Below are 20,926 nucleotides of genomic sequence, written 5' to 3' on the forward strand. Positions count from 1 at the left end.
TCTCCACCCAATATTAGACACTAAAGATAAACAATGAATGAGGCTGGAAGGTACAGGTGTGGCAATATTATATCCTTAAAAATTGAAGATAAATATCAAGATACAATAAACAATTAGCCGATGACAAATTATGAATATTTAAATCAGATTACCAGTTACCGGCTATACCGTAGTTGGAACAGCTCCACTCCAACCCCCCACCCACCCCGGATCCTGACTCCTTCACAATCGCATACTTTATGTATGTTTGATTCTGTTCAAAACACGAGGAAAATAATACGAATATGTGTCTTATATTCATATTTTATCAAGTGATTGCATATGTGTTGGTTACCATGGTATCCGTACAGCAGAACAACAAAGCGGGTTAGTAGAGCTGTACATACTACTACATGGTTACTTTCTTATTCTTCTAATTTATTCCCATTTAACAAAAATGCAACAATCACCACCCCCACCCCCTTTAAAAATACAAGAAAAAAAAAGAGTATTAGATCGGAACACTTGCGATGTCATTAATGAAAATAGCTCCTCTTCGGCCTTCATATATACACATTACGAAGATCATGGCAAGCATTACCGTACCATTCAGAAGAATATACTAGAGTTTATTGGTTTCAAATATAAACCAGACCCGTCCTTTCATTATATCTAAGCCTGCTGGACCCAAACAGTTATGTTAGTTACGTTTACACTAATATGGATAAATAATAATTTAAGCCAGTGATCCTTCAATTCCCCTGAAGAATTTTAAGGAACAAAGTTAATTTATTAGCAAGATATAATTCCACAGGAAGAATACCATAATGGATATTTGAGTTGTTCTTCTACAATCTGCTGGTAACAAACTTGGCCGTAAAAGGAAAGATAAGGACCTTGAAAACAAAATGTGTCTTTATTTCACCAAAATCACACCAGGTTAGATGAGAGTAGGCATGGATTTTAATGGTTTGGAAACAAACAAATAAAACATGACAATTAGTTTGTGGGACACAATATTGTCTGAATTTAAATAAACGATAAATAACTCACTAGTAAGTAGCAGTCATTGGTTGTAACAACATAACTACATATCTTAATTAGTTGCAGGGCTATCCAGTTATGTGTGTACATTATATGGATTGTTCAAAAATATCACCTATTAAGTAAATGAAGCTTCATCAAATTTTAAAAACTTCTACCCAGTGACTTAATTCCCACTTTATTTGAGTTGAACATTACGAATGTATAGAAACCAACTTAACATAAGTTTTTAGAGTCAAATTTCCCATACATCTGTTCCTATTACTAACTTCCAAATTTTCCCTATCACCATTCTGTGCATTTGACCACTTCGTAAATACCATAGAAATAGTTAACTTTAATTTGATTAGCCTATTACTTGAGCAAGACCAACCATTTAAAATAATAAATATATATTAGTGTTAAAATCATGCATGGAAGACCCACGTCTCACACCAATAAAAACAACTAAAAAAAATATCCATGTCCATGTCTATTTAAAACCAGGGAGCTGGTACAGTAAGATACAGGGTCAGTTAAACGATCTGTTACAACACAAATCAGGCTTATGGTTGTAAACGCAACAGTACGTACGTAATAATACTACGTACGTACGTAATAGTATCACGTCCGTACGTGATTATTATTACGTACATAAGTAGAAATCATCACGAACGTAATATATACCATGTACGCACGTAATAAATACCACGTACGTACGTAATAAATATCACGTACGTACGTGGTATTATTACGTGCGTAAGTAGTATTATTACGTACATACGTGATCATTTTTGCGTACGTACGTATTATTGTTACGTACGAACGTAATACTATTTTGTTTTAACCATGTCCTCTCTAGAGCTTCAACTCAATTTTCTCTTCTTTTTTACACGTCGATCTGTATTACTCTTTCTCTGAATGTCCTAAAATATTTCGTTAAGTATCCTTCACTCATTGCTGTATGTTTACATGCAGTCACGGCTGTCTCGAAATGAGTTTTATAAAACACAATCAGAGTGATTTTGTCCATATACTTTATTCTTATTGAACTATTCGAATATTCTCTATTAATGTATAATGATACAGCATTGGAGTATATTGCTGGATTACAATCCTGATTCAATTACAACTTAGCATGTGTGTCTCGTTTCTGCAAGCCAGTATTGTGCCTTGATATATACATGTGAGAGAATATCTTGAATAATAAAACAAATTTATGGTTGGGTAATAAGGAACACACGGGGTGACATTCAGGTAGAAAAGGCAACAATAATGAAATAAATATGACTAACGTTTGGAAGCAGGAGCAAGAAGATGTCTGTAAACTTCTGTTGTTTTAAGTTATTTTCCGTTGATCATAATCTAATTCAAATGCTGCCATCAACTAAGTGCATTTTACCGATTATGTTGTCACCATTATTTATTTTATATTTACTGGTAAAGTAATACAGAGGGCAGCTTAGCTCAAAGAAGCTGACCAGAATGCATTATGAGCAATAGCTGTAAGAAAGGTGCACAATCGCTTACCTGCCATAGACCGGTCTGTAGATTCAGGCGACTAGAATTAGCACCTTGATAGTTCCATACTGATGAATACAATAAACGAAATTGATGAAAATGCAAGTGCAATTTAAATCTCTTTTTCTTTTGAGGGGGGGGGGGGGGGGCTGTAATGAAATATTAAACATTATATTCACCGGATTTATGTTGGCCCTCGATGATACCCTCATATCAGCTGAGAAATCAATCTGGTTGATTCCTTCAGTTTGGTCTTATCAGTTTACTATCATTATCATCTCAGTAATATTACTGATCAGTTATATTCCTTACATCTCAGTAAGATTACCGATCAGTTTACTATCATTATCATCTCGGTTTTATACCTGATCAGTTTACAACCATTATCCTCTTAGTTACATGACCAATCAGGTTAGAATTGTTGTCATCTCATTAGCATAACTGATCAGTTGTACACTTATCCCACATAACACATGTGAAACAACTCAAGTAGGAGTGAATATTGAACGAAATAAAGAAAACAAATCCTGATAGTCTAGTATTCGATGCTCAGATCAAGAATAATCATCCATGAGACGATGAACTGATCAGAGAACACTCTACATAAGTGACGTCATCAAAGATCATGAAAGCCAATAATTTGAATGTTGATACTAGAAAAAAAAAATAGCATTTGGATATATGGAGCTACAAGCCTAGACAAATCATCTTCATAATCACGTGATCACATTTCCGATGATGTGTAAACTAAAGTTTATATTTCTTGTTTCCAGTAACTTTCTTAGGTATGTTTGTTTTCAACTGTATTTAGACTATATACATCAATCTCTCTACTAGTACCTTATACGGAGGAGGAAGGTATGTATAATTTAACATCGTGTTATTATGACTTGACATGCACAATTGTAACATTGAACAATAACGCTGTCCAAATTTCTGAGAACTTTTAAAAGTATGTTATCAACAGAAGTGTACATGGAGACAAACAACACTCACGTGCAAACAGATATTAATGAAGATACCATATCACTATAAATTATGTTTTGTGTCGTGGTTTGTTTTTCAGATCATCAATAAGGCCGTGACAAAACTACTACACGATCTAAACAGAAAATTCAGCAGCAATTGTATAACAATTACAATAATTGTTGAATTGAAATAGAAAAGACCATTATAACGTTCCTTTGTTTCTGTTTGTTAACATCTTCTGATTTTGGAATTTGAATGCGAGCCTAGGCTATCGCAGCCGATCTTGCAATGGTATCATAATTGCAGTGCGCACTCTGTTAATAACCGGCCGTTTTACCGGTCCAGAACTACCCACCTGCTATAATTAAAAGCAGGTCCCTAGTTTTACGGTTATGATTCAGTAACAATTCTGGTGACGATATGACAAATGCTCTTTTCCACTTAACTCAAGAAACACCTATTTAGTTTGAATAACCACCACATCATAGGCCACCATAGCCTGCAGCATAGTTGCATCCATGTCCGTTTACTTGATCCAAGCGAAGGATGAATACTTTCTCTAGAGCATTACTTTATTTCATGAGTAAGAACATTGAGCATTCAATAAACACAACGTATATAACAGTACAGCAAGACGCACCTATAGGACAGTCCCTTAGTAAACTCCACAACCACCACAACCCCAACTCCCCAAAAGAGAGACTATAACAACCAACGAGTGAATAGCACGTGAGCAGGAATCGCGGCGTGAAATATCTTTACCTCCCCTCTTGCACCCGACCACTCGCCCGTATCTGTTTCTGCTTAGTAATGCGTTCGTTTGATTTTACCTCACTAAAACGACTACAATGAATACATGATCTTTATAACGTCAACAGATGCTTGTAGAAGTTTGCATACTAGACGGTGGACTATACAGTTGAAAAAAATCAATAAAAAAAATTATTGATATTTCCTTGTATTTACTCGTTGACCGATGAAGAAGACTAATTGAATTGTATCTACTCTGAACTGCTCTCTTAACTACTACTTGCAAGATCATTGGTTACTCTAAGAAACACAGTAAGCTGACTTACTCAAAAAATATTGAACTACAACTACGTGTACGGTGTACATAAGATAGAGGAGTTAAATTTCTCTGGAAAATATTTTAAGCACTGGTTGGTTCCACGAGGGGAAGCCCCTCGGAAACCACGTGTTATAAATACATTATTGTTCTCTAGAATGTATTCCAAGCAGGCTAGTGGGAATCCGTTGGACTTAATCTGCAGCGTTTGCAAATATGTTCCGTTCTCTTGAAGTTATTGTGAAACACTGAAATATATTTATCAGAAGAACTCGATTTTCAGCGGATTGAAGTGCAAGGCCCTTGGTGAAGGGGTGGGGGCGAAGCATCAGGAATCTGCTGCATTTTTTTAACCTAATGTTATCCAAATTTGGGGGGAAATAGGCGTAAGGGAGTAACAGACAAACCGATTCTGTTTTTCTTTCTTCGTTTTTATATTATAACTCTTACTTTCGTAAGTGTACGACCATGATAAATTTGTCTTCAATTTGTCGACCGACATGGCATTAATTTGAGACCGAGTTTTTATTTTCTATGGGCTCGGTGTGACACCCCATACCCTGTTTGTATACTTATGAGGTCACGTTCTCAAATGAAAATAGTGAAATAAAATATGGTTTTAAATTCATATACAATTCTAAATCCTTTCCTTCATATCATTACCCACCTTTTATTATACTATTATTTGATTTATTTAAGGCAAATCATGCATGGATGTTAGTTTTTACCAATACATATAGGTTTCACTCTTGCCAAGCGCCCATCGCTAGGGTGATGGTATCCCCCCCCCCCAAAAAAAAAAGTAAATAAATAAATAAATAAAACACTACCACGCATTTCAAACTAACTCAGAGTTGTTATAGCATAATAATGCGCTTCGACTTAGATATTGGACATAATATAAGTCAAACTATACCCCAGAGGTATCATTTGAAGTCTAAACTTCCCCTTTTTCTGGGGAAGTACAACAGACGGCCTTCCCCTTCCCCCTCTTCCCCATATCTGATGTCGGCTCTGACGACCCTCTGTTGTTCCTGTACAACACTGCAGAACGATTGTCTTCTTTATGATAATGTTACCCATCAGACTATTTTGAGTGCGGTACATCTAGTACAAACAGTTCTGTTACATGTTTGGTCTCTGTTTTGTTTCGTTTATGTTTTAAAACACTTTGCAGCAATTTCAGAGAAACAAAAACTTCGTTTTCAAAGGAAATTAAGTTACACTTTGGGGCGTCAGTGTGCAATTCAGATTGAAATAATGGTTTTAATCGGAGGTGTGGATTTGTTTACATGTGTGTGTTTATCGGGGGGGGGGGGGGCAGCGGTTGACACACTCTGTGGGGCACAACATTACTTCAAAACCTTACACAAAAATTGTCGCAGTGTAATTGAGTTGCTCAAAGTGTATGATACCACTACTTTCGGAAAGAGATTTATAGCATCAGTTGATTTGATTTATACTCTAACAAACATCTTATAGGGTAGTGATCTCGAAAGAGCGAAATGTTAGGAATATGACTTATCTCTTAAAGCAACCAAGCTTAGTAATATTAAGTGTTGTTACATTTCTATCATTAGATTTGTTGTTTACTGTCACAAGACTCTGTTTTGGGTGTCTCCTTCACTTAAACTTGCAAACATGTGTTGCTGATCCATTACTCTCTTGTATGTGAATCAACAACACTCTACATGTCAAAAGAAATTCACAAGTTGGCTGGTTGGTAAAGCCTTTAAATATATGTAAGAAATTTGAAATGTGCCCATTATGACGTCATTGTGACAATACCTTTCACGTTTCTTGACTTCAAGGATGATGGAATGGATCCAACCGGAATAGTGCCTGGCAGCGTGTATGCAATAAACCTATGGAGAGAAGTAGAATAATCATCGTATAAGATGTAGAAGATGTAGAGGAATGTCCTCCTAGTCAGGTTTATTGTTTACCAAATCAATGAAGATAAACAAAGCAAACAAGAATTAATTATAATCACAAGTCTTGTGTTTCAACGGTCCCACGAAAACTAAATTAGAATGGATTATAGCATTGAAGTAGAGAGAATGACGTCATGCGACATTTTCTGGAACCACTTGTCCAACTGAGGGCGCTTTGCTTGTACGTCGCGTAATACAAACGGTACGTCTTTGACAAAGATAAAGTGATAAAGTTGACATAAATCACTCGAAATGTTACACTGGTAAAATAAAAAATAAAAAGATCTCGAAATAAGGAAGCTTACAGCTAAATTATTGTTTCCTAATCTCAATATAGTTTTAAGATGCTACAAATTACACTTGTCGATGTAATAACGGAATGACAAACCTGCACACACTTATTCTGAAACGAAGGAAGAATGGAATGGAGAGGGGTAGGAGGGTCGAGGACACAGCAACATTCTTTACTGGGCGAAACAACTGATCCTCCCGGGTGATTTCCAAAGAATAAACACAAAATGTTGCAATTAAATGAACAAGGCAGATATACCAAGATTCCTTATTATTTAAGTATGTATTCATTATCACCCTCCAATAATGTTATCACATTGCACGCATTGTTTTTTTGTCATTGATCTAAATCAAATTGTAAAAACTTATAAAATGATTGTAGAGTTGATAAAAATTTTCTTAACCGTTAAACAATCGAATTTTACTATTCAACGATGTTTTCAATGAAGAACTGCATGTGTCCCAAATATCAGACTTAGTTAATACCAAGGAGTTGCTACAACTTCCTGCTCATACTTTATTAAGAACCACATAAACGCGATCTTCGTTTATTCGCAAAAGAAATGTTTCATGGAAGCAAAAACACTGAGGGACAGTGGAGCATGATATTTGAGTTTACGCAAGAAACCACTAAACTCTGACATTATGTTAAACCTCTCAAAGTGAATACTCTGTGCGTTCCCCTTCACAAATTAAAATATTTGAATGTTTTATACAAAAAGTTTCTTTCACCGGTACTTTTGAACTGCATGATTTATCATTATTATTTTTTTTATAGCGATGTTTTAGACATAAATGCACTTGTTACAAAAAAACAACAACAAGAATGCACTTTTAATTACAAAGTTGCAACTGGTAATTACGCAGGCCACTTTCCAGGGTTATCAGGATAGTGAAAAAGCATGTGCCCAATCAGCCCCACCCCTCTTTCACGGCTCTGTCGCCCCTGACACGGTAAATGGACGGTATCATCGCAAACATTTGCAGTGAGGTCTACACTAAGTGTCTTTATACTGGTAACTTAACCTACAAGTAAATATACCAACAATATATGGATTGTGGTTTGACATGAGGGGATTTCACAACAATCGTTCAACCTCTTTTTCAGCAATCCAATTTTTTGGTCATATCATTTAAAATTTTATTATTTTCTGGCAAAAACCATTAAAGATCGACCACACACAGATCTGGCATGGGGCCGATATGAATTAACCGGGCTGGTGGTAGGGGTATAGAGGGAAACCTTGAACCGTTGTGTTAGCATATTTTTATCTATTATGATTACCAAGAGTTTGGTAAAATACAAAAATGTTGTTAAAGGAGAATTTCGTTATAATATCACCCTCTCCTAACAATATGGCGACTCATCAAGCAAAGCTGTTTTTCAGTCTGTCTCAACTAAACCAAATGCCGAAACCTAAATACTTAAACCAGTACGTATTCTGTTAATAGAATATTTGACAGCCCTGCTGTTATGTACTGTGCATATACAAACCTATTGTCTGTAAGAGTCCTTACTGAAGCAAGTTGAGCTTAGCATGCATGAAATGACATTATCTGGATTAACCGGTAACATATATAGTGCATAATATCCAATTAATATTTTTAAGTCTAGCTCAGTATCACCCTACCTTATACCTGCTTTGCACAGCTCTATGTATAAAACACTACTCTGGTCAATGTAAAGAAAATATATAGGTTACGTACCTCGTATCTAATTAGCATAATAAACGTATATTTACCAAACTGTTGCAAGTTTGTTTTAATGTAAAAGCTTTTTCTTTACAATCGTTTGTTGTCTGTATCTATTCATTGAGTGGCTGAAAGATGCACTTTAAAATATTTCACTAATATTATATATAAAGTAAGGGCCATATATATACAGCGGACACATCAACTCAATGACACATGTATGCCATATAATAGAAATATTGATGAACTTTAAATAATTGATATTTTATGGAACAACCGTTCTTGTGTCAACCCGTCCGCTGCTACAGCATTGACAATTATTAATGTAAGGTTATTTAATCTATAAAAGGGTTCTCCCTGTTTAAACCCCTCCCATCTAACGCGAGCATCCAAAGAAAATCATGTTAGATAGGGTAAACACTCCATGGTGCTGTGAAAAGTCAAATTAATATTAGCCTAAAAAACTTCTCTGACTATTAAGACGAGGACGAAAGACGAGGCTTTCCCCTCACACCAATGAGGCTGGTCACATGACTGGTTGAAATATTAATAAAGTCAACTCTAAATAATGTCAAATGTTGCCAGTCGGGGGAATTGGGTACTTGGCTCCACCACCCATGAAATCGTTCAGACGACACTTAGCGGGAACCTGAATTTGTTAGGGTCCTGATTTGTTTCTGACCATAATTTTGGTTCCCGGACAACTCCCCACTGGATGATTACCCACAGGACGAGTACCCATCGGACGATTCCCCCTCGGGCAATTCCCACCCTGACAATTGCCAACCCTGATAATTGCCCACCGGACAATTCCCACTCCGGACAATTCACACCCATGGCAATATTCCCCGGACAACCCACCTCTTCGGGAATTTCCACTGAGACCCCTCCCCCAGGACGTCGATCATTACATTTCATCACATTTTGGATCCCCCTCCCCTGTGGACATTTCTGCACATGCCCCTTGACCATCAAGCACCAGTCGATCAATAGTTTAAAAAGTTACATTTTGGTAGGGATTGGGATCAGGTGTATATGACTTCCTGGGAATATCTTTCTAGATAACATCACCTCAAAAATTTGCCCGCTTATACAGCGTCTTTATCAGTTGCCATATGCTTGCATCCACATGTGTATTTTTCGACAGAACTGGGATATTCAGCGTTTATGCTGTGTTAGTTTTTGCGCAATTTGAATGCATGATAGATGGCTAGACCAGAGAAATGTTCGCGCGCTTCGCGTGCACTAGTTAGGTTGATACTGTAATAGCTCTTATCTCTCTTCGCATGCATTTTAGCTAGCTACCACAGAATTTTCCGCGCGCTTTCGCGCGCATTAGCTGCACTGTTCATGTCATAGTCCTTTCATTTGCTCATTATGTTGACCACGTATGGTAGTAGCAACTACACATTCTCTGTGCGCTCGGCGCGCACCAAATGTACATCTACTATGATACTTTTACGCATTTCGCATGCATGGTAGCTCGCTATGGAGGGCGTTGTGGTCAAGTGGTTATGGCAGTGGACTTGTGATCTAAGGATTACAGGTTCGAGCCCTGGCCAGATCATTGCGTTGTGTCCTTGGGCAAGGCGCTTTATCTCCATTGCCTCTCTTCACCCAGGTGTATTAATGGGGACCTGCGAGGTAACTTGTAATTATAGTTGCGTGCGCCGGTTTGTGGCTGCACCCTATGGGAAGTCCCCCGGGGGACACGTGGCTGTGGTGCACTGTGGTGCCCCAGGAGAGATTGATTGAATTGTGCACACTTTGATGTGTGGGTGTGACAAGTTACCAATGACCAGGGGTAATAATCAGCGCCTTGAGCACCCTGTAGGGTGGATACGTGCGCATTATAAATCTCTGTTATTATTATTATTATATAACAGATGTTTGCGCGCTTCTCGAGCGTTTTTATCCTTAGTTCCATGCATTCTTGATAAACATAATGCAGGCTACACCAGCAATCTCGGCACTTCAACATGACTTATATGCGTGTCATAATGTACCACTCTTAAAGTGCGCCATTCTGCTCGAAGAATAAATATTTAAACAACTTGTCACTCTGGGAAGAATGTTCTCTTAATTCAAAAGATTGAAACTAGTGACCAATCAAATTACAACTGAAAAACGTTTGAGATTTTCAATCAAATTTATTGATAATCAATCATATTAAATTCAAATTTTTCAACTTTCCATTGGTCCCTACTTTCATTCTTTTAGATTCATTTTTCTTTTTTTTTTTATTTTAGAGAGTGATATATGTATCAAAATCATCAAACAACAGTTACATTTATCATTCAGACTTAGCCATACTTATATCACTATATTACTTTCATTTATTTGATTCATTGAATACGTAATTTTTTCTATATCAATAATTGCAAGTGTAGCTTTAAAAGCTTTAAACGTTTGATCAGGTAACAAACACCGTTTTGTAAATGTATATCAAATGGGCGAGCCAGCAGGGGCGTAGCGAGCGGGGGTGTGGGGGTGTCACACCCCCCCCCCCATAATTTGGTCGCTGTCGGCAAATTTTGGGTCTGTCGGCAAAAGGAGAAAAGGTGGAGAGCGGAAGGGGAAGAAAGAAGGCCGGAAAGCTGAATAGAGAAAAGGGGAACGGGAGCTTCTTCCGTGCTAAATTTGACTTAAAATATGCACCAGATTGCATCTAAGGACGTTTCAAAACTAAAAATTTTCCAAAGGGGAGGGGGACACCACCTCCCCTTAGACCCCTCCCCCATTTCAGTCACCACTTCCAGATCCGTCGGCAAATCAAATTTGACTTAAAATATGCACCAGATTGCATCTAAGGACGTTTCAAAACTAAAAATTTTCCAAAGGGGAGGGGGACACCACCTCCCCTTAGACCCCTCCCCCATTTCAGTCACCACTTCCAGATCCGTCGGCAAATCAAATTTGACTTAAAATATGCACCAGATTGCATCTAAGGACGTTTCAAAACTAAAAAATTGCCAAAGGGGAGGGAGACACCCCCTCTCCTTAGACCCCTCCCCCATTTCAGTCACCACTTCCAGATCCGTCGGCAAATCAAATCCTCCACCCCCCCCCCCAACAACAAACCCTTCGCTACGCCCCTGCGAGCCAGTGTGCTCGTCTTCCAATATAAGAGAATAAAGGAGCCTGCAAAAAAGCAGAAGGTCCATTCAGATTCGAGTCCCAGTGAAGCTGGTGGTCGATTGTTCGCCAGTTGGAAATCTTATTGATTTAATGAAGTTTTATTTTCTGAAATATTATTTCATGCTTTATTTTAAAGTGTGTATATTCTTTAAAAAAATCTAATTTGTGTGAAATTTTTCCGTTTTCAGTATCGTGGGAAAAAAATATTGCTCTCGTTTACGCCCAGTGCGGTACGGTTGACATCAGCATCAGAATCGCTCTGTAAACAGCAAGAATTTGCAGTCTTTTGTTTTGCGTAATTTATGTTGAATTCTTGAAAGTTTTAGAAGTCGTTTTGCTCGTAAGACAACTCAACCATAAACGATCCACGACTCCGTCTCCAATTTTTTATGTCTCAGGTGTCTACAATATCCGCCAAAAATGATGGGACAACAGTACCATGAATACAGTGCATGCATATTGGCTGTCCTTAGAACTCCCCACCCCCGCTCAATCAATGTTGTTGTTGAAAACGCCATGTTGGTCTCGCAGTCTCGCAGTTTCCAACATTGATATGGGGAGCGGGGTTTCTCCCGTGTATTTTCTTTTGGCGGGGATTGTATGCCGTCAGTTTTGTAACTGATTCAACTGCCCTTACCCGATTAGTAAACAATATTATGTACTGTTATTTCATCAATGTCTCTTCGATACTTGCATCACCTCAGCTTTCTTCAAACAGTTGCCGTTCTTCTTGTTGGAACAATGAGTTACCTGGATTTAAGCTTACAAGCAGTGGCGTATTTAGGGTTTCATGCCGGGGGGGTGGGGGCAAAATTCCAATGACCATGCCAAAGATACCCAATGCGAGCTCAAAGCGCGAGCAAAACGGCTTGTTTTTAGAATGGTTCATTAGGAGTGGTTTATAGGTCATGTTGGTTTGAAGGTTTCTGATGTAGCCTATGTCAAGGATACGTGATACCAAGGATGAAAACGCGCGCGAAGCGAGCAAAAAGTTCTGATATCCAGCTTTCATGCATGAAAAATGCGCAAAGTATCACTGACAGCAGAAGGCGCAGCTAGTAAACGTTCAGAAAATTGTGTAGTTGCTAGCTACTATGCATACGGAGTGTAGTGTATAGCCGGAGTGTAGTGTATAGGCGGAGTGTATAGCCTAGTGGTTAACGCCGGCGTCTCCCAGTCATGAGATCCCCGGTTCGATTCCCCGCCGACAGCAAGGTGTGTCGTCTGGCAAGGGTGTTGTTCAATAACAACTTCCCGACATGGACGTTAAATGGATGTGTGCCGAGAGATTGGCTTCGGTCAGCTTGCGAGTCTATAAGCCTCCATGGCTTCTTTCGCGAGTTCCTGCTTGCGGGAAGATCACATATACATACATACATACATACGAAGTGGGCCGATGACAGGACTGTCGGAAAATGTTGTGCTATAGTTATAGCTACCATGCATAGAAGGGAGAAAACACTATCACACATATCAACCTAGCTAGTGCACGTGAATTGCGCGAACAAATTGTTGGCACAAGCCAGTTACCATGCATACAAAATGCGTACATGTACTGTAACACCACATAAATGCTACGGGGAATGTATAGCACAGTAGCTGGCTATAATACATAACAAGAGTGTAGAGCTTCGTGATTCCTTGCCTTTGGATTTGAAGCCAGATATAATTGTTTGACATAGCTCTGTTGACCTCAGGTGACCTTTGACCTTAACCAAAACAATAAGAATCATATACTCACTATGGGTCATCCATCATGATCTGAACTTGCGTAATCCACTTAGAGTGGTTACAACCGGCGTCACAGACACACACACACATGCATGCCTGCACATCTTCATTTTGCCTCTGGCAAGGATTCAAAAAGTGGTTCTGAGCAATTTTCAGCGAAATAATATTTGGCCACGCCCCTCGAGAATATTAATGAGATGCAGAAGGGTTCTAACCTTCACATGCACCCACAGCTCCCACCAATTCCAACGAAAAAAAGTTTGAACAAAATCGGACAGACGGTTGCCGAGATATTAGCATTTAAAGAATGTGTTCGAAGGCCCGCCCACTCATGAGTATTAATGAGATTGGCACCAAAAACAATAGGGACCACCTACATACTATGGGTAATCCACCACCCAAGTATGGGAATGAGATCAAACCTTGCGTCATTGACGTCAACGAAATTACATTTGGCTCCGCGCCTCATGAATATCAATGAGATGCGATAAGGTTAACAGTAACATACGCATTTACCCCACCTCCTACCAATGCTACCAAACAAGTTTGAACAAATTGGCCATTATGTTGCCGAGATACGGAGTCCGTCCACTCATGAATATTAATGAGATTAGCACCAACAACGATAGGGACCATCTACTCACTGTGGGTAATCTACCAACCAAGTATGATACCGATCAGATCTTGCATCGTTCAGTTATCGTGATTACAAGCCGGCGTCATAGACAGACACACGCACACACGCATGCGTGACTGCATATATTCCTTTTGCCTCTGGCAAGGAATAAAAAAAGAGTCAAATAAAAGTCTACCCGGAAACGAATTCAGCTAAAGTGCGCGCGAAGTGCGCAGAAACTGTTAAGGTTATCTAGCTAACATGCATGTGCAAGGATCAGTTAATTCTCACAGTATCAATACAGCTAGTGCGCGCGAAGCGCGCCAAATCTATTTTCCCAAAAATTTACCAAATTGACGCCCAAGATATTATCATTTTGTTAGTTTAGCTATAGTATACACAATGCACGCGAAACAAGAAAGTGTTTTGGTACTTTGTCTCCTAAAATACAGCCGTTTTTGCTATTTAAGCTTTTCAATTCAACGGTGTTCGTATGTTTTACTACATTGCAAAATTATTACATTGGTAGCGTGACAGGACGAAAATTGTAATTCAGATATCTATGTAAGTAGACCAAAGTTAGCCCATATCTCACTCCTTTATGTGGAAAAAAAAATAAGCGAAAGTCACTTTCTACAGGGCAGACATGGTTTACACACAGAAAGCGGAAATAAATAAAAATATCACTAATGCACGAGAATCTCGCACAAAAATACGCGTTGTTCGTATCTTTAACTTCGCGATTATTTTTTCTCAGGTGAGTTGGGCCTGTTGGTTATGCCAATATCAACTAATATCCTACACACGAACAGATTTTATTGGTAATAAGCGTTATAAAATCGTCCCAATTGGGTGCTCCCGATCGACAATTATCTGAGGGCAATTGTCCGGGGGGAATTTTCCGGGAAGGTAATTGTCCGGGGGGTAATTGTCCGGGGGAGGGGGTGGAATTCGACCGGGATGGGAATTGTCCGGGGGAATTTTCTTGGGTGGGAACTGTCCGGGGTGGGAATTGTCTAGGTGGGAACTGTCCGGGTGGGAATTGTCTGGTTGGGAATTGTCCGGGGGGTTATTGTACAGGGGATAGTTGTCTGGGGGGTAATTGTCCGGGGTTTAATTGTCCAGGGGGAGTTGTACGGTCACCAATTTTTAGGGCTTTGTTTTTGGTTAATAGTCTTGTATCATGGTTGTCGATGTTTGTACCTTTTGATTTAGGTTCCTTTATATACCTACTTTAGTGCAACTTAATGTACTGAAACATTTCACTGGCCTTTTCTCTTACCGTATGTGTAACTTTCGATTTTCATGTTTATATCTTTTTCGTGCAAATATACAAAACATCGCGGGGCACCAACAAAAAATCTATCGCGACGCGCCGCTTGCAGTATTTTTTAGTTAAAGCAATTGTGTCAAATTATTTCTTTTTGTCGGAACATAAGAACGTTGGAACATAGAGACGTCGTAACATAGAAATGTCTGAACATAAAGTTGCCGGAACATAGAGATGTAACCAGATTGAGAGCTACACAATAATATGTTATAGTCAGACTCCTACCAACGAGAAGTGCAACTTGAACTCAAGAAGATAAACTGAACCCTAACAAGAATCAGTCTTTCTAATTTTTATTCATAACTTTGTGTTGTCTATAAACCCTCTCTATTCAAGTTTCCTTTAATTGGTTTGCATGGGAACATGTGGGGATACATTAAACACCAATGAGAGCAATTTTGCTCATTTAGAGTAAAACTTACAAAGAATAACCAACAATTAAGAACGCAACGTATGCAACAGCAATGCGTATGACCTAATAAAAATATGTTATTTAGAGGATTTCCTCCAATGGATGATTCGTAGTCACTGCTGTACACCTACTGACCTACTTAATGTCTGTTTCCATGGTTACTTTGACACGTTCACTGACAATGGGCACGTGGTTCGTTTACCTGTTTCTATTCATGATGTTAAACTGGTTCGTGTCAGCTATTATTATGCTAATGAGATATTTACGGGAGTTCCAGGTGTGGCATTCTTACTATTGACTTGCTTTAGAACATAAATTGTTTAAATCATTCGTCTGTATAATGTAAGCGCTGCATATATTCGTATACAGAAAACTATTGCAGAAGTAGAATAGGCCTACTGTGTGTACTAAAACGGTGATGATGTTATCGGGTAGAAACATGGAATGGATTTGATGGGCTCTCTGAAAACATACAAATGAATCCTCTGAAGGGGAGGGCGAAGGGAGGGCAGTGGAAGGAGCAGGTATAGGGCGTCTGAGGAGTGGAGGAGGTTAGACTAAACTTACTGAAGAGCATACTGAACACGGGGATTGGGATAAAACATTGATAGTCTAGAAAGTGAATATTGATGGATTTGTATTACATTTTTTTTTATAATCCGACCAAGCTACACTGCCAACGTATTACAACGTGGTTACAGTTACACCTGGAATGGCATTGAGAATTTGACATGCTGAATGATTATCATTTATATGGTATTTTATTTATAGTATTAATGAATATTTTTGTCCCTGTTCATTTGGAGTGTCGGGTGAGGCGGGATTGGGCGACTTAAATAATTCTTTCATTATTTTTAGTAACACGTAATACACTGTGGATCATATCAACTGAAAACATTAACGTGAATGTGTAAGGATGGAAATGGAAAACTTTTTATGAGGTTGGTCTGAGGAACTGATGAAGGTGAGAGGAGTAGCGAAATATTAAACTGAATATATTCGTTGTGTTACCAATTTGACTCATGAATCTTGTCTGAGAAAAAGAAATAAATTAACGTATTAGCGAGGTTTACGTCTCTGTCTATAAAACTACAATATATTCTTAGTAGGCTTATGTGAAGGAAGCAATGGACATGAAGAAACAAAGAAAACACATGTACTTGATAATGGAGCTGGAGATAATTACAACAAACCACTCGGTGACAGGAACAATGAGGGTGATGATAGGGTTAGGGTGGGAAGAGGGTAAAAATACATTGAAAAGGGAAACTGCTAAGAACAAAGAGTGCAATCACGGTTATAGCTGAAGGGGGTAGGTATGGTAACAATGGATTGGTAAATAGGAGGGTGATGAAAGGGAAGAGGGTGGGAAGAGGGTAAAAATACATTGAAAAGGGAAACTGCTAAGAACAAAGAGTGCAATCACGGTTATAGCTGAAGGGGGTAGGTATGGTAACAATGGATTGGTAAATAGGAGGTGTCGGGAATGTATTGAGTGAAACCGGTGTCCGAATGGGTTATAAGTGAGGGGTTGGGGTTGGGGTGAGGGATTCAATTACACTAAATTGTAAAGGGCAAGGCAGAGGCATCATGATCGATTCAAGTATCTCGTAATATTTATACGAGGAATATTAAAATATTAAACATGTTAATGAATTATATTTATATTAATTATATTTATGAATTAAAAATAGCCGAAGCTCACGATGACTTTTTCAATTATTGTTTAAACTTATGGAAAACATAATGAGAATATTTATTAATTTAGATTATTTCTTGTCAAATTGTATTTCTAACTATAAAAAAGAAATTTATATAGTTTTCAATGGATTAAATCTTAACCTCTTCAATTTATGAGATACATATTTGCCTTTAATGATTTTATGTTAGTAAGAAAATCAATTTAACTTTATATTAACTCCATTGTAATTATTTCTTTCCCTGTTTAACTTTTCATTTATTAACTAATTACATAAATCTTAGTTTTTTTTATTTTTTATTTATTAACTTTTTTTGAGTAACTATTTTTTTGAACGCGATAACTAAAACTGTTTTATTGGTTGCGTGTTGGTATAAATTTCAGTTTAACTAGAGAGTATAGTATGATAATATGATCACATGGGTTTTTAAGTATAGATTTATAGATTTTTGCTATTTTATTGCCATCATTTTACTTCTTTTATATTAATAACGATTTTCAATCTCTTTTGTTTGAAGAAAAAAAATAGATTGAATATAACTGTAAAACAAATATTTTGGAGGTTTCAGCTTGAGAAGTCACATTTATTAGTTATAAACTCAAAACCCCTATTTTTAAACTCATTCGAATTATTAAATTCAAACGACCTTTTCTATATATCTCTTATTATTATCCTAATAAACATTCCTGTCATTCTAAAACCTATTTCTTAGTTAAATTTTAACAATAAACTAAACAAAGAGCATTTCAAACAACCCCCACCCAACCTCCACCCCTCTCTTACCACCACTCTATTAAAATATTCCCATTATATTTTGTTTTATTTATGATAACATCCTTCATATTTCCTTTCGCCCTAACCTTATTATTCAAATAAATCCAACTAAACTAATTAAATCTAATCCTTGACATTACAATTACAGCAGACTTTACATTCTCTATTGTTCGTTTAATATTGATAACTCTTATTAATTAATTTTATTCCCTGTTTAACTGTTATGATGATTCTAACATCTACACCGGAATACTTACATCAGCTCCTTCAAGCTTGTACACTGTGAGGAGTAAGACAAGATGGCCGCCCACTCTTCATTAGTTAGTCTCCTGCCTTCGTCATAGATCTCCAGCTTCTGGAGAGAACTCAGGATAGAGAGAGAGAGACCAGACTCAAGGATAAGGTTCAGACCAGACTCATCAACTCTAGGAGAGCAGGACCGTAGATACACACTGGAGATAGGAATCTAGAATGAAAGAATAGAGTTACTGATAATAGAGTAGATAGAGATAAATAGATTGGATTTAGTAAGGTTTAGAATAATTATTATGATATTATAAATAATAAAAATAACGAAATGAAAAGAAAGGAAAGTAAAGCGATAAACTAGGACATTTAGGTTATGTTTATTTGTAAAAAGAAATTTAGTTAATGGAACGGAAATAAAGGATAGATTTTAAGGGGAGACAAATATTAAAAGAAATAATTATATAAGATTAGAGGAAAATAAAGTGGAAATGTAGGATTAAAGTGTTAGTTTCATTGTTTTACAATTTAATAATTAATTAAAGGTTTTATAGCAAGTAAGGTTTAATAAAGTAAGACTGTGAGGCTACATATTTAATTTATTAGTTATAATAGGACACCAATCTCAATGACGGGTTGAGAATTTTATAAAAATGGGTAATCAAGAATTGAGATTATTCTATCTTTTGAAAAAAAAAATATTGATCAAATTTATTTGTGTTTTAATTTAGAACTTTCAGAAGAAAAATGTAATTTAAATGAAAATATTAGTCACTAATGTAATAGGAATCATGAAAAGGAAACTTCCACTTTAACTAATACCAGGTTTTTACAAAGTTTAAGATTTGAAAGAATTATATTTAAATCAATAGGTTGTTTCTTATAATTAAAATGCAATTTAGAGAAGCAGATGTAGATCAAATTCAAGTTTCAAGAGAGAAGGTTGATGAGGCTTAAACTCAAATTTTAATATACAATTTATTTAATTATTGATCCAAATCCTACAATATTGCTTGAATTATAATTATTTCCAATCAATACGATTTGTTTAAAAGATGATGTCTACCTGTGTTTAGTTATCAAATAAATTTCTAAGTTACGGTTTGAGTGTGACATAACTTCTAGTGGATTTTTTTTAAATGTAACATTTTTCTTTCTTTGCGCTTGTATATATTCCTAAATTGAGTAACTCTTATGATCTTAACTTTCTAAACGTTATCATTTCCTTTCTTACAATTACATAGTTCCATCCGATTTTTATATTTTTTTACAAATAATATTGTTATCTTGAAACACTTCATATCTTTGAGGGTTTAATTATACTAATTAATTATTACTTTTAGGTTTATTCGGGTTGGATCTTATTGTAAAATATTCTGTTACAATGGAGTTCAGAGGATGTAAACAGTTAGCGGACAAATATCGATTTACAAACACGAGAGATAAATCAGTTAATTACAAGTTTGCTACGGCTCTGGCGAACGTTGCAGCAGTGTAAAAGAAGTGGCGCACTTTCAATTAACAAAAAAATAAATATCATGTGGCCATAGGTCTGTTGGCTTGGAAATGACTTACGGTTTTTATAATTAAGTGGGCAAAATTAAGACAAACCCAGTTGTGAGTAGAACACCACGATCTAGTTGCTGCTGAAAAGTCATGGACGAAAGATTTCGTTTTAATAACTATTTATTGCATTTTATTATTATTAAACTTAAATTGGAAACTGTTTTATAGAGGCTCAAAGTTCTAGGCCCTATACAGTATTTAACAAAACTATATTTCACATAAAGTGTCAGGTATATTGGCAGGAGTTAGGTCATTGAACTAATAATCAATTATTAAATAATATTATTTCAGTCAGCCTGCTCGGTAAAAAACTGCAGGATTCTCACGCAATTGGCCAAAATTTCCGACCTGGTAGATTTAGTAAGTTATAATTGATTACAATAATAATTTTGGAATGTTATAGATTGAGTTGTATTAATGCCTATAAGGCTATGTTATGTACGATTAAAATCGATTTGTACAATTTCTGTGATTTAAGATTTCTTAAGGGATAACAAAGTTTCTACAGTTTATCTATGGATACTTTTCCTTAGCTAGAATGAAGTAATTGTTTTCGAAGTAAATGATAGGCATCAGCTCACCTAGAATGTTAATCGCTGGTTTATTATTCGCTTTATTTAAGATTCCTAAAGAAAACTCAGTGTCTCGATTGTATTTTATTCAATTCCTTTATAGTTTAGATATGCTTTAACATGGACTCATCTGATAATCAGTCAACAACTAGGCTAAGATTTTTAATATTTATGACTTAGATTGCTAAGCATGTCCTCTCGCTAAAAATATGAATTCTAGCTTTCTCGGGTGATGTTTGAGATTTCTAACATAGCCTAACTTTTCTACTAGTCTAGCCTATAGCCTACCTAAGTTTGGCCTGACCTTTGCACACATCCTAGCCTATGCCTCTATACCATACCGTCAAATTATCTCTCTGATCAATA

The 20,926-nt window shown here is 36.9% G+C and overlaps 4 protein-coding genes across 13 annotated transcripts in view; 2 read left to right on the top strand and 2 right to left on the bottom strand.

Annotated features, from left to right (window-relative positions):
• The window catches only part of LOC139985117 (NLR family CARD domain-containing protein 4-like), a 468,217-nt gene that overhangs the window by 404,857 nt on the left and 42,434 nt on the right, over nt 1-20,926 (bottom strand). The window lies entirely within an intron of this gene.
• LOC139985145 (uncharacterized) overlaps nt 1-20,926 on the top strand; it is a 162,988-nt gene that overhangs the window by 119,741 nt on the left and 22,321 nt on the right. The gene's annotated exons all lie outside the window — the stretch shown is intronic.
• Nucleotides 1-20,926, top strand: part of LOC139985147 (cAMP-responsive element-binding protein-like 2) — a 143,330-nt gene that overhangs the window by 55,917 nt on the left and 66,487 nt on the right. The window lies entirely within an intron of this gene.
• LOC139985115 (NLR family CARD domain-containing protein 4-like) overlaps nt 1-20,926 on the bottom strand; it is a 373,980-nt gene that overhangs the window by 17,673 nt on the left and 335,381 nt on the right. For 2 of the 3 annotated variants that reach the window (XM_071999314.1, XM_071999313.1), the window contains 3 exons: nt 18,434-18,642; nt 6,347-6,423; nt 2,533-2,591 (listed from right to left, as the gene is read on the bottom strand). In XM_071999314.1, coding sequence (XP_071855415.1) covers nt 2,533-2,591; nt 6,347-6,423; nt 18,434-18,642 — 345 coding nt within the window. The remainder of the gene's footprint in view (nt 1-2,532; nt 2,592-6,346; nt 6,424-18,433; nt 18,643-20,926) is intronic. The other variant, XM_071999315.1, reaches the window with a different exon arrangement.

This window comes from Apostichopus japonicus, chromosome 17 (genome assembly GCF_037975245.1).
Source record: "Apostichopus japonicus isolate 1M-3 chromosome 17, ASM3797524v1, whole genome shotgun sequence".
NCBI classification, from domain to species: domain Eukaryota; kingdom Metazoa; phylum Echinodermata; class Holothuroidea; order Aspidochirotida; family Stichopodidae; genus Apostichopus; species Apostichopus japonicus.